At 47.2% G+C, this 12,989-nt stretch overlaps 1 protein-coding gene across 1 annotated transcript in view; it reads right to left on the reverse strand.

The window, feature by feature from the left end:
- Window positions 1-1,508: 1,508 nt before the first annotated feature.
- pdgfrb (platelet-derived growth factor receptor, beta polypeptide) overlaps window positions 1,509-12,989 on the reverse strand; it is a 131,290-nt gene continuing 119,809 nt past the window's right edge. Inside the window, exon 23 of the mRNA XM_070877987.1 lies at window positions 1,509-6,676. Coding sequence (XP_070734088.1) covers window positions 6,541-6,676 — 136 coding nt within the window. The 3' untranslated portion in view covers window positions 1,509-6,540. The remainder of the gene's footprint in view (window positions 6,677-12,989) is intronic.

Here is a 12,989-nt window from a genome sequence, read left to right on the forward strand (position 1 = left end):
GGGCCTGGGTAGAGTGCATAGGAAGGTCCTGTTTCCCTTGGGGTCAACAACCAGGGGGCATAGATTTAAAGTAATTGCGGGGAGGTTTAGAGGGGATTTGAGGGGAAATTTCTTCACCCAGAGGGTGGTGGGGGTCTGGAACTCACGGCCTGAAAGGGTGGTAGAGGCAGAAACCCTCACCACATTTAAAAAGTACTTGGATGTGCACCTGAAGTGCTGTAACCTACAGGGCTACGGACCGAGAGCGGGAAAGTGGGATTAGGCTGGGTAGCTCTTGGCCGGCCGGTGCGGACACAATGGGCCAAAATGGCCTCTTTCCGTGCTGTAAATTTCTATGATTCTATGAGAACGGAACTGCGCACCCTCTTGCAAACCTGCAGAGAAACTGTAACTTTTTATTAACTCCCAGTTACAAAGAAAGTGCATCTTGCTAAATAAGGTCCAGCGGCAATAATTCACAGTGACCGCAAAAGTAAGGCAATAGTGTGACAGTGAGTGAGTGACTGGGCAACTGACCCCAATATAAACCCTCGTCATCCCAGATCAACATATACTCTTACCTTTCTCTCCCTGAACCTCTCCGCCTCTCTACTTCTCATTCCTCCTTTAAGATGCTCCTTAAAAATTAACCTCTTTGACCAAGCATTTGGTCACCTGTCCTAATATCGCCTAAGAACATAAGAAATAGGAGCAGGAGTTGGCCATTCGGCCTCTTGAGCCTGCTCCACCATTCAACAAGCTCACAGCTGATCTTCGACCTCAACCCATCTTCCCACCCGATCCCCATTTCCCTTAATTCCTTTCATTCCCCCAAATCTATCAATCTCAACCTCAAAGACTGAGCCTCCACAGGCCTCTGGGGCAGAGAATTCCAAAGATTCACCACCCTCTGAGTGAAGAAATTTCTCCTCATCTCAGTCCTAAATGGCCGACCCCTTATCCTGAGACTGTGACCCCTGGTTCTAGACTCCCCAGCCCGGGGGAAACATCCTCTCAACATCTACCCTGTCAATCTCTGTAAGAATTTTGTATGTTTCAATGAGATCATCTCTCATTCTTCTAAACTTGAGGGAATATAGGCCTAGTCTACTCAATCTCTCCCCTATCCCAGGAATCAGTCTGGTGAACCAATGCAGCTCGATGACAAATTTTGTTTCTTTAATAATCGCTCCTTGCGACATTTTATTACGTTAAAGGCACCGTATTAATGTAAGTTGTTGCTGTTGAATACTTATCATCAAAATTGTTATTTTTTATTTGCAATTTTTTCCTTTAAAATCCTCTTGACCACAGCCCCCCCATCCCTCGCCCCCTGCTGACCAGTTCGCCCTGGGTGTTCGCCCACCTTTCCTATCCGCAAGGCTGTCGCTGGTCACTGCACCATTTTTTGCTGAAGTCTATGATGTGCGGTGCTGATGTTCTAAGATGCACAAATGGTTGACGCTGAACCGAGACTTAAAAAATCGATTCTTTAAAGGAAAATGACAACAAGAGGAAAAATGCTAGAAAATAACATGTTCATTTAATATTGAACAGGATAAATGAAGTGTATGTTACTGACCAATAGAACACATGTCTAAACACTCTCCACACTTAACACAACAAATGCACATTCTGAAATAACACCATCTATGTTACAACTCGTTTAAAAATACTGATCTGTACCGTTATAATATAGAATATCTGTGTAAATAAACCCTACAAAACCTCCCGTGTCGTACACTGTCATCGTTGATGGCTCACAGATAAATCGAATTCAAGGCAGTTTCATGTTGTGGTTTCAAGGTTGATGGGAAATAAAGAAGAAAGAAAGACTTGCATTTATATAGCGCCTTTCACGACCACCGGGTGTTTCAATGCACTTTACAGCCGATCAAGTATTTTTGGAGTGTAGTCACTGTTGTAATGTAGGAAACACGGCAGCCAATTTGCGCACAGCAAGCTCCCACACACAGCAATGTGATAATAACCAAATAATCTGTTTTTTTTGTTATGTTGATTAAGAGATAAATGTAGACCCCAGGACACTGGGGAGAACTCCCCTGCTATTCTTCGAAATATTGGCCGTGGGATCTTTTACGTCCACCTGAGAGAGCAGACGGGGCCTCGGTTTAACGTCTCATCCAAAAGGCAGCACCTCCGACAGTGCAGCACTCCCTCAGTAGAGCACTGGAGTGACAGCCTGGATTTTTGTGCTCACATTCCTGGAGTGGGACTTGAACCCACACAACCTTCTGAGTCAGAGGTGAGAGTGCTACCCACTGAGCCACAGCTGGCACTGTAAGGAACTTTGTAAAGAACTCTTCATTGTGAACGGGGACCGGAGGGCGTCTGAATTTTCAGATGACTAGGAGGAGGACAGAATATGATCCTATAGCTTTAGACCCGCATTGCACACTGACGTTTTAACCAGCTCCTCAATCCCCGCCAATGCTTTTATTTGAGTTTAAATTATTAGGACGACATTTTCAATAAAGCACACTATTATGAAATACAGCAGCATCTTTTGAAGGCAGGAGGATAGCCATCAATACAGAGCTTTAAAACATAGAATGTAGGGAACTGGGGTTCATTGACCTTTCACCCCTAGAGTAGAAATGGAATTCATCCCAGACTAATGGAACGAGAGTGCCATCTGCTGGCTGGAAGAGTCATAAGCAACTTGAGTCTGGATAGACTCAACCCAGTCCCTCATAGCTGTGTGCGAGACCGAAAAATATAGAAAATGGAGGAGGCCCTTCAGTATCTCGAGTCGATTCCACCATCTAATTAAATCATGGCTGATTGGTATCTTAACTCCATCTTTTTAAAAATTAATCCATGGGATTAATGGCAAGGCCAGCATTTATTGCCCTTCCCAAATTGCCCTCTAGAAGGTGGTGGTGAGCCGCCTTATATGACTGAATGTTTCGCTAGGCCATTTCAGAGTCAACCACTTGCTGTGGGTCTGGAGTCACATGTAGGCCAGACAGGGTAAGGGCGGCAGATTTCCTTCCCTAAAGGGACATCAGTGAACCAGATGGGTTTTTACATCAATTCTTTAGCTTCATGGTCACCATTACTGATGCTAGTTTTTTTATTCCAGATTTTTATTTAATTGAATTAAATTTAAATTCCCCAGCTACCATGGTGGGATTTGAAATCACCTCTCCAGATCATGATTCCAGCAACATTATTACTATGCTACCATACCCATCTTGGTTCCACAATCCCTTCTTAATACCCTACCCTCACAAAAATCTAACAATCGCAGTTTTGACAGCTCCAATTGCAACCACTCCCCCCCCTCCCCCACCGGCCTCAACAGCTTTTTGGGGGGAGAGTTCCAGATTCCTAGCATCCTTTGTGTGAAGAAGTGCTTCCTGACATCACCCTGAACGGCCGGGCTCTAATTTTAAGGTGACGCCCCCTTGTTCTGGACTCCCCCCACCAGAGGGACTAGTTTCTCTCTATCTACCCAATCAAATCCTTTCATCATCTTAAACACCTCGATTTGATCACCCCCCCAATCTTCTATCAGATTGGTGCAGTGGGGGGGGGCCTGGCTTCCAGATTGGAGATGAGGTCCATTGCTGGGGTAAAGTAGAGAGAGATCAAGTCAGCGGCTAACTGTGGTGTACCTCGTCTCAAAGAGCACTTGATGCTGGCCCTGGGTGCCTCAACTAGCCCCACCCAGCCCCAAACCCTCTCCATTCAAATAAAAAAATAGCATAAAGCTTGAAATCTAAAGCAAAATCAGAAAATGCTGGCAATGCACAGTGAATCAGTGAAGGGGAAAAGATCGGGTCACGTTTTGGACAAGGTAATTTCGCCTGTAGTTTCCTTCCGGCATTGTCTGCTTTGACTAAATTCCTTCAACTTGATGAGCGCAGAAATTCATACCCGGGAAAATACACACACACACACACGCACACACACGGAATATGAAGTACCTCATTGTGGTCGGTTTGACCACATACACGGACAGAGTATCCAAAGATGGATAAGAGACGAGACAAACCGCAGATCAGATTTCAGCTGATTTGGAAGAAATACTTTCAGAAATGTCAGCAGACTTTGGATGGATGATTTCTGTTCCTGGCCAGAGCCTCATTCTATGCCTGGCGCAAATGGAGTTATTTTCAAATAAATGGAGCTCCTTGCATACATTTTACATAGAACGTTACAGCACAGAAACAGCCCATTCGGCCCAACGGGTCCGTGCCGGTGTTTATGCTCCACATGAGCCCCCTCCCACCCATCTTCATCTCACATAAGAACACAAGAAATAGGAGCAGGAGTAGGCCATACGGCCCCTCGAGCCTGCTCCGCCATTTAATACGATCATGGCTGATCCGATCATGGACTCAGGTCCACTTCTCTACCCACTCCCCATAACCCCTTATCGGTTATACAGAAAAACATAGAAAATAGGTGCAGGAGCAGGCCATTCGGCCCTTCGAACCTGCACCACCATTCAATATGATCATGGCTGATCATGCAACTTCAGTACCCCTTTCCTGCTTTCTCTCCATAACCCCTGATCCCTTTAGCCGTAAGGGCCACATCTAACTCCCTTTTAAATATATCCAAGAAGCTGTCTATCTCTGTCTTAAATTTATTCAATGTCCTGGCTTCCTGAGGCAGTGAATTCCACAGATTTACAACCCTCAGAGAAGAAATTCCTCCTCATCTCAGTTTTAAATGGGCAGTCCCTTATTTTAAGATTATGGCCTCTAGTTCTAGTCTCCCCCATCAGTGGAAACATCCTCTCTGCATCTACCTTGTCAAGCACCCTTATAATCTTATACGTTTCTCACCCCATCAACATATTCCTCTATTCCTTTCTCCCGCATGTGTTTATCCAGCTTTCCCTTCAATGCATCGATACTATTCATCCCAACCACTCCACTGATAAACAGTTGCTCCAGGAAGACAGAAATGGCCATCGATTTGTTGAGAGCGATGTGTTAGGTGGTGCTCCCGGCTACCTGGGGTCACGGCTCTGACGTTTCACGTTGGCGGCGGGGTCTAAGATTAGATTGTCCCCCGCACCTCATACACATAGACACAAGCATCTTAAGGCACTGACATCGTGCAGCAACGACACAAGTATATTTACAATATTTGCTTTAAAAATAAAGAAAAGAAAAATAGATCGTTTATATAATTTTGTTTGTGCAAAAAATGCTACTTATAAGGTGAATGTAATGGGCGGGAATAGATGCAATATAATACAAACTTTAGAACTAATCCAGATTCTATAATATACAATAATGGATGATATTAACCTGAAAATACTTGTACTCCAGATCAGAGCCAGAGTAAGGTCCCACTGTCAAGAAACAAACAGTTGGAAATTCTGAAGCCAAGCTGCTACCGAAACCGTTAAATGGTCCCAAATAGTTTTTTTGTCCAATCACGTCAATGGCACCAAGGTATAGTGCAGTGACCCTCTCCATGGTGACACTCGCCAGTGCTGTGCTGGGCTGAACTACAGCTCGACACAGGATGAGCACTCCAATTCAACGGCTAGTTCTGACGCTCCGGAACCCAAACCCAAGAAAGGTCGTAACGCACCGGGAATTCTTTCAATACTGAGAAATCTCGACGAAGACATAAAACGCCACAGTGCAGGACACCGGCAGAGAACCTGGGAAGACAAGGTTCAGAGCCTAGTTGATGGCAACCTCGCGTTTTAAAAGCCCATAGATTGCAGGAGGAAGGGGAGAGTGAGGGAGGGGAGGAGTGCCACAGTTTGGAGGGGATTCTGAGGGAGGGGAGGGGTCCCGCAGTTTGGAGGGGAGACTGAGGGAGGGGAGGAGTGCCACAGTTTGGAGGGGAGACTGAGGGAGGGGAGAGAGAGGGAGGGGAGGAGTTCTACAGTTTGGAGGAGAGAATGAGGGAGGGGAGAGTGAGGGAGTGGAGGGTGAGGGAGGGGAGGAGTCCCACAGTTTGGAGGGGAGAGTGAGGGAGGGAAGGAGTCCCACAGTTTGGAGGGGAGAGTGAGGGAGGGGAGAAGTCCCACAGTTTGGACGGGAGAGTGAGGGAGGGGAGACTGAGGGAGGAGAGACTGAGGGAGAAGAGAGTGAGGGAGAAAAGAGTGAGGGAGGGGAGGAGTTCTACAGTTTTAAAATCCAGGAATGAGTTAGAGAGAGGGAGACAGTCCAGGGAGGAAAAAGAGTGTGTCGGACAGGAAACTGGAAATTCTCATCCAACACTGACACATAAACACAAACTCTCATTCGAGTGACAATTTCACATTCAACAACTTAAGCATTAAAACAATGGCCACGCTTTCCCCAGAGACAGATGGGCATTTTAGAATCTAACCCCTGGTCAGTGGATAACGGACAGGTGGGACTGTTTGCAGCAAGACGATTTTCACATTATTATTCTGACGCTCTACACGCCCTGATTCCCGCAGGACAGGTTCCGGACGCACCAGGCGATGTGTTTAATTGGGACTTTCTCACAAAGGTTGTATTTTACATGAAGTCGGTCGACAGTTCTGAGGACGCTCTGAAGTGCCTCGGCGATGGCTGACCCAGAGGGTGAGCGTCACAGGAAGCTGTCCTCTATCTCGGGCTGGTTGGCATCGGCTTCAGGGTTCGTCTCCAGCTCTTTCGGGCCGTCGGTCATCGGAACGGATTCGCTGCAGTCAGTCGCCACTGCATTCTCCCCACACACAAGGGAACTGAAAACAGAGAATAAAGCAAAATATAAAGTTCTCACAGGGCTTGACAGGGTAGATGCAGGGAGGATGTTTCCCCCGGGCTGGGGAGTCTAGAACCAGGGGTCACAGTCTCAGGATAAGAGGTTGGCCATTTAGGATTTGTCAAAGGCAAATTGTGGTTAACTAACTTGATGGAGTTTTTTGATGAGGTGACAGAGAGGGTTGATGAGGGTAATGTGGTTGGACGTGGTGTACATAGACTTCCAAAATGTGTTTGATAAAGTGCCATATAATAGGTTTGCCAGCAACGCTAAAGCCCATGAAGTAAAAGGACTGTGGCAGCATGGATACGGAATTGGTTCAATGGGAGCAGGGGGAGTTCTCCTCGGTGTCCTGGGGCCAATATTTATCCTTCATTCAACATCACTAAAAAACAGATTATCCGGTCATTATCACATTGCTGTTTGTGGGAGCAAGTTGTCTGCCGCGTTTCCCACATTACAACCAGCTCCGCTGGGCGGGCCACATTGTCCGCATGCCCGACACAAGACTCCCAAAGCAAGCGCTCTACTCGGAACTCCTACACGGCAAGCAAGCCCCAGGTGGACAGAGGAGGCGTTTCGGGGACACCTTCAAAGCCTCCCTGATAAAATGCAACATCCCCACCGACACCTGGGAGTCCCTGACCCAAAGACGGCCCTAAGTGGAGGAAGTGCATCCGGGAGGGCGCTGAGCACCTCGAGTCTCGTCGCCGAGAGCGTGCAGAAACCAAGCGCAGGCAGCGGAAGGAGCGTGCGGCAAACCAGACTTCCCACCCACCCCTTCCTTCAACCACTGCCTGTCCAACCTGTGACAGAGACTGTAATTCCTGTATTGGACTGTTCAGTCACCTGAGAACTCACTTTCAGAGTGGAAGCAAGTCTTCCTCGACTCCGAGGGACTGCCTACGATGATGATGATGACAACAGTGGCAACATCCCAAGAGGTGCTTCATTGGCTGTAAAGCTCTTTGGGACATCCGGTGGACATGAAAGTTGCTACATAAATGCAAGTCTTTCTGTTTATTAATTAAAGTCGTGATTTACTGATTGAGCTGTACAACGAAATGAACATGAAGGAAGAAATGGCCATTTTCTGATAACTGAATGAACATAGCCAAGCCAGATATAAATTGCAACACAAGGGTTTAGAAGAATGAGAGGTGATCTCATTAAAACATACAAAATTGTTACAGGGCTTGACAGGGTAGATGCAGGGAGGATGTTTCCCCCGGGCTGGGGAGTCTAGAACCAGGAGTCACAGCCTCAGAATAAGGGGTCGGCCATTTAGGACTGAGATGAGGAGAAACGTCTTCACTCAGAGGTTGGTGAATCTTTGGAATTCTCTTCCCTAGCGGGCTGTGGAGGCTCAGTCATTGAGTATATTCAAGGCTGAGATCGATAGATTTTTTTTAGGTATTAAAGGAATTAAGGGATATGGGGATCGGGCGGGAAAGTGGAGTTGAGGTAGATCAGCCACGATTTCATTGAATGGCGGAGCAGGCTCAAGGGGCCGAATGGCCTGCTCCTGCTCCGATGTTTCATGTTCTTCTGTAGAGCGTGACTCAATCCTTTGCCGTCGTTAATATAGGCAGTGATCCTTTTAAATGACCAATTCAGGTGAAGGATTAGGAGCCCACGATATGGGACATTGACAAGCTTGTAAAGAACAGGAGAGGAGAGGAGATCCATCAGGAAGCATTGTTTAGATGAGGAGGCACTGACCAAATCCGCTCAATAAAATATTAGAGGCTAGAAGTACGGACGGAAATAATATCGGTCAAACACTTCATGAGTTTCGACAACACACCCTTGCTCAATCTTATAAATAGACGCACCAACACTCAAAGTTCAAGTGAGATAAGATGGACGCTGGCACAACATTAGTTAGGCAGAAAAGTTAGCAAACAGAGCACAGGGTCATTAGTAGGGGAAGGTTCAAACACGAGATGGATACATACATACTTACAAGACAGAAATATGGATAAACAGAGATTAAAATTTATGAAGGCGGTGCAGGATAAACCAGGGCTAACAAGGCTAAAGACAATCATGAGGAATATAAGTGTAGTGGGGAGGTGAAAAGGGAGTTCATAGAATTATAGGATTCATCAGTGGCAGGTGGGGGCCACAAAAGGAGCGGCAAGCGGCGGCCATGGACAGCGTGTCGGTGTACCACGGCAAGGTACAGCGCGAGCTGTGAAGAGTGACGTCACCAAGATCCAGGTCAGTGATTGGAACGTGGACAGGTACAGCAAGAGCGGCGAGGTCGGGGCGAAGGAGCGGCGAGAGATTGTGGAGCAAGTGATCGGGGCCCAGGGGAGGATCGAGTTCGGGACCAGGGGCCCAGGGGCAGCACGGGCCCAGCCCACACTGTGCGATATGTGAGCGCACTCGGTCCGTGCAGCAGAGCTGGTCTCCAGTCGTCTTGGTTAAGCCTTGCCACTGGACCAAGACCTAGCTCTGTCAAGCCCCGTGTGGTACATAAGAACATAAGAACATAAGAATTAGGAACAGGAGTAGGCCATCTAGCCCCTCGAGCCTGCTCCGCCATTCAATAAGCTCATGGCTGATCTGGCCGTGGACTCAGCTCCATTTACCCGCCTGGTGTGCAACGGTCACCACACGTTCAAAAAAAATCCAGGCACAGGCATCTTCCACCCTTCAGGATGTAGTTGGGTCCTTCATTGAAACACGTGTGAACTCATCCTTTTATTGGCTTGGAAGCAAATCATCCTCGTTTCGAGGACCGCCTATGATGATGAGACCCATACAGCACAGAAGGAGGCCATTCGGCCCATCGTGCCTGTGCCGGCTCTGTGACAGAGCGGTCCAATCAGTCCCACTTCCCCTGCTCTTTCCCCATGGACCAGCAATTTTCCTTTTCAAGTATTTATTCAATTTCCTTTTGAAAGTTACCATTAAATCTGCTTCCACCGCCCTTTCAGGCAGCGCGTTCCAGATCACAATAATCCCCTCTGATACTTTTGCCAATCACCTTCAATCTGTGTCCTCTGGTTACTGACCCTCCTGCCACTGGAAACTGTTTCTCCTTATTTACTCGATCAAAACCCTTCAGGATTTTGAACATCTCTATTAAATCTCCCCATAACCTTCTCAGCTCTAGGACGTTCTTGCTATCGAGGGAGTGCAGCGAAGGTTCACCAGACTGATTCCAGGGATGGCTGGGCTGACCTATGAGGAGAGACTGGATCGACTGGGCCTTTATACACTGCAGTTTAGAAGGATGAGAGGGGATCTCATAGAAACATATAAAATACTGACAGCACTGGACAGGTTAGATGCGGGAAGAATGTTCCCGATGTTGGGGAAGTCCAGAACCAGAGGACACAGTCTAAGGATAAGGGGTAAGCCATTTAGGACCGAGGTGAGGAGAAACTTCTTCACTCAGAGAGTGGTGAACCTGTGGAATTCTCTACCACAGAAAGTTGTTGATGCCAGTTCGTTAGATATATTCAAGAGGGAGTTAGATATGGCCCTTACGGCTAAAGGGATCAAGGGGTATGGAGAGAAAGCAGGAAAGGGGTACTGAGGTGAATGATCAGCCATGATCTTATTGAATGGTGGTGCAGGCTCGAAGGGCCGAATGGCCTACTCCTGCACCTATTTTCTATGTTTCTATGTTTCTAAGGAGAACAACCCCAGCTTCTCCAGTCTCTCCATGTAACTGAAGTCCCATATATTCTTGCAAAGTCAAAAACAGAGTTGTGTGGATAAATAGAGATTAAAACGAAACTGAAATTTATGAAGACAGCACAGGATAAAACTAGGGTTAACAATGCTAAAGATAATCGTGAGGAATATAGAAAGTCTAGCAGGAAGGTGTAAAGGGAGTTACACTGAGTCTACAGCACAGAAAGAGTGTTTGAAGACCAGGCCCTCAAATCCACCACCAAGCTCATGGTCTACAGGGCTGTAGTAATACCCGCCCTCCTGTATGGCTCAGAGACATGGACCATGTACAGTAGACACCTCAAGTCGCTGGAGAAATACCACCAGCGATGTCTCCGCAAGATCTTACAAATCCCCTGGGAGGACAGACGCACCAACATTAGTGTTCTCGACGAGGCCAACATCCCCAGCATTGAAGCACTGACCACACTCGATCAGCTCCATTGGGTGGGCCACATTGTTCGCATGCCAGACACAAGGCTCTCAAAGCTCTACTCGGAACTCCTTCACAGCAAATGAGCCAAAGGTGGGCAGAGGAAACGTTACAAGGACACCCTCAAAGCCTCTCTGATAAAGTGCAACAGCCCCACTGACACCTAGGAGTCCCTGGCCAAAGACCGCCCTAAGTGGAGGAAGTGCATCCGGGAGGGCGCTGAGCACCTCGAGCCTCATCGCCGAGAGCATGCAGAAACCAAGCGCAGGCAGCGGAAGGAGCGTGCGGCAAACCAGTCCCACCCACCTTTTTCTTCAACCACTGTCTGTCCCACCTGTGACAGAGACTGTGGCTCTCGTATTGGACCGTTCAGCCACCAAAGGAAGCAAGTCTTCCTCGATTCCGAGGGATTGCCTATGATGATGATGACAGCAACTGGTCTATGTTGGCATTTATACTCCACACGAGCCCCCTCCCACCCCTCACCATCTCACCCCATCACCATATCCTTCTATTCCTTTCTCCCCCATGTGTTTATCCAGCTTCCCCTTCAATGCATCGATACTATTCGCCTCAGCCCCTCCCTGTGGCAGCGAGTCCCACATTCTCACCGCTCTCTGGGTAAAGAAGTTTCTCTGAATTCCCCATTGGACTACATAGTATTTATGGTGCCTAGTTTTGTTCTTGCCTACAAGTGGAAACATTTTCTTACCTATCAAACCCTTTCATTATCGTAAAGACTATCAGGTCACTTCTCGGGCTACCCTTTTCTGGAACAAAGAATTCTGACCTGTTCCGTTTTTGCTGACGAGTAGAACCTCTCAGTTCTGGTATCATAGACTCATAGAATCATAGAAATTTACAGCACGGAAGGAGGCCATTCGGCCCATCGTGTCCATGCCGGCCGACCAAGAGCTACCCAGCCTAATCCCACTTTCCAGCTCTCGGTCCGTAGCCCTGTAGGTTACGGCACTTCAAGTGCACATCCAAGTACTTTTTAAATGTGGTGAGGGTTTCTGCCTCTACCACCCTTTCAGGCCGTGAGTTCTAGACCCCCACCACCCTCTGGGTGAAAACATTTCCCCTCATATCTCCTCTAAACCTCCCCCCAATTACTTTAAATCTATGCTCTCTGGTTGTTGACCCCTCTCCCAAGGGAAACAGGTCCTTCCTATCTACTCTATCCAGGCCCCTCATAATTTTATACACCTCAATCAGGTCTCCTCTCAGCCTCCTCTGTTCCAAAGAAAACAGACCCAGCATCTCCAATCTTTCCTCATAGCCACAATTCTCCAGTCCACTCAACATTCTTGTAAATCTCCTCTGTACCCTTTCCAGTGCAATCACATCCTTCCTGCAATGTGGTGACCAGAACTGCACACAGTACTCCAGCTGCAGCCTAACCAGTGTTTTGTACAGTTCAAGCATAACCTCCCTGCTCTTGTATTCCATGCCTCGACTAATAAAGGCAAGTATTCCGTATGCCTTCTTAACCACCTTATCTACCTGGCCTGCTACCTTCAGGGATCTGTGGACCTGCACTCCCAGGTCACTCTGTTCCTCCACACTTCTCAGTGTCGTACTATTTAATGTGTATTCCCTTGCCTTGTTAGACCTCCCCAAATGCATTACCTCACACTTATTTGGATTAAATTCCATTTGCCACTGTTCTGCCCACCTGACCAGTTCATTGATATCTTCCTGCAGTCTACAGCTTTCTTCTTCATTATCAACCACACAGCCGATTTTAGTATCATCTGCAAACTTCTTAATCATCCCCCCTATATTTAAGTCCAAGTCATTAATATATACCACAAAAAGCAAGGGACCCAGTATTGAGCCCTGCGGAACCCCACTGGATACAGCCTTCCAGTCACAAAAACACCCATTAACCATTATCCTTTGCTTCCTGCCTCTGAGCCAAATTTGGATCCAACTTGCCACTTTGCCCTGGATCCCCTGGGCTTTTACTTTAATGACTAGTCTTCCATGTGGGACCTTATCAAAAACTTTGTTAAAATCCATATACACTACATCATACGCACTGCCTTCATCGACCCTCCTTGTTACTTCCTCAAAAAATTCAATCAAGTTAGTCAGACAGGACCTTCCTTTAACAAATCCGTGCTGACTGTCCTTGATTAATCTGTGTCTTTCTAAATGAAGATTT

The sequence above is a fragment of the Pristiophorus japonicus genome, chromosome 4, assembly GCF_044704955.1.
Source record: "Pristiophorus japonicus isolate sPriJap1 chromosome 4, sPriJap1.hap1, whole genome shotgun sequence".
NCBI classification, from domain to species: Eukaryota; Metazoa; Chordata; class Chondrichthyes; family Pristiophoridae; genus Pristiophorus; species Pristiophorus japonicus.